Source organism: Perkinsus marinus, assembly GCF_000006405.1.
Source record: "Perkinsus marinus ATCC 50983 genomic scaffold scf_1104296949600, whole genome shotgun sequence".
Classification (NCBI taxonomy): Eukaryota; Perkinsozoa; order Perkinsida; family Perkinsidae; genus Perkinsus; species Perkinsus marinus.
In genome coordinates this window covers 749-2,026 of record NW_003209864.1, presented here as the reverse complement: position 1 = coordinate 2,026, position 1,278 = coordinate 749, and the positions used below count along the sequence as shown (strand labels likewise).

The 1,278-nt window shown below is 44.5% G+C and overlaps 1 protein-coding gene across 1 annotated transcript; it reads right to left on the bottom strand.

Moving 5' to 3' along the window:
- Positions 1 to 299: 299 nt before the first annotated feature.
- Pmar_PMAR016160 (hypothetical protein) lies at positions 300 to 873 on the bottom strand (the record flags this gene model as incomplete). Its single annotated transcript, XM_002778357.1, has 4 exons — positions 300 to 349; positions 401 to 535; positions 579 to 668; positions 714 to 873. Coding segments are annotated over 4 exons (435 nt in total), but the record flags the coding sequence as incomplete, so codon positions are not given.
- Positions 874 to 1,278: the final 405 nt, after the last annotated feature.

Sequence of the window (1,278 nt, the reverse complement as noted above, 5' to 3'; positions counted from 1 at the left end):
GATTCCCTGTCCCCTGTATGTGAGATCGAGTGTAATACGCCGTCATAACTATGAACGCAAACTATATGCTGCGAGTAGTATAATCTCCAATGAACTAGTCGATGAGCAATGAAACAAACAAACGACAGTTATCAAATAGGTGCAATCAAAGATGACGACGACAACAACAACACAGTAGTTAGCTTGCAGTAGTCGAGTCGACTCTTGTCCACACGCCGCCTATGTTGCCGCTTCTCGATTTCCATACGATTTCACAAAGAGATGGTAGACCTTCCGTCTCTACTAACTGTTCCGACGACGACGGATATTCAAACGAATACAACCCAGAGGTACCCCATTTCACTATCACCTGAAAAAATATTGAGAAAATCACCGCTAAAATTCCCGGAAAAACACTCACTGTGTCAGAATCCCCTGTCTTGGTAGTAACGACCAAGGGCTTCGACACGCCCTTCGCCCCAGTCTCGGCGTCAATCGCAAAAGAGTCTTTCCCTTCAATGAGGTACTGCTTCCCTTTTTTATCAACATAAAGTCCCTATGAAATCGATCAGTATAATTACAACAAAAATCTCCCCTACCTGGAGGGAAGCCAACACTGCTTCAATGACGCCTTCATCTAGAGCAAGACCCGACTCTACCGATTGCGTCGCTGCGACATCCGTAGATCTCTACACTAGCCAATATAAAAACACCAGCGGTTTCTATCCCCCTACCTGAGGTGAGCTCTTCCTCCGTTGGCGAGAGGTCACCACTGCTGTTGTTGTCTTATTATCGCCCTTCGCAATGATACCACCCTCGGGCTGAGCGTACCGACCAGTACCAATAACAGCGCCATAGAGAGCCTCCTCGTCGTCCGTCCCTCTGAGGACATTCCTGACCACAACGTTGCTTCACGATCGAGCTCATCCAGCCGTGCTTGGTAACGGATATAACCTTTTTGAATTCGTCACGATCTCTTCTCAACAGCGTCATCCTTCTCGACTTGAGGTGGGAGAATACAAGAGGTTGAAATTGAGAATTTCAATCTCAAATTCGACGAACCAAAACTTGTTTTTGCCCGAAATCCGAGAAACTGGTCAAATTCGAGGAAAAAAATTTATCTTCGTGGACAAAAACAGAGTAAATTCATACACGAAACTTATAATTTCGGAAATATGACCGCAAACTCACAAAATACAATATTATTTTTGACTCAGGAAAGTTCACTTTCAGTTGCTTTACGCTGTGTCGGAACGTAGTGAAAGAGAACTTGAAAAGTTCACTTCACATATATACGTA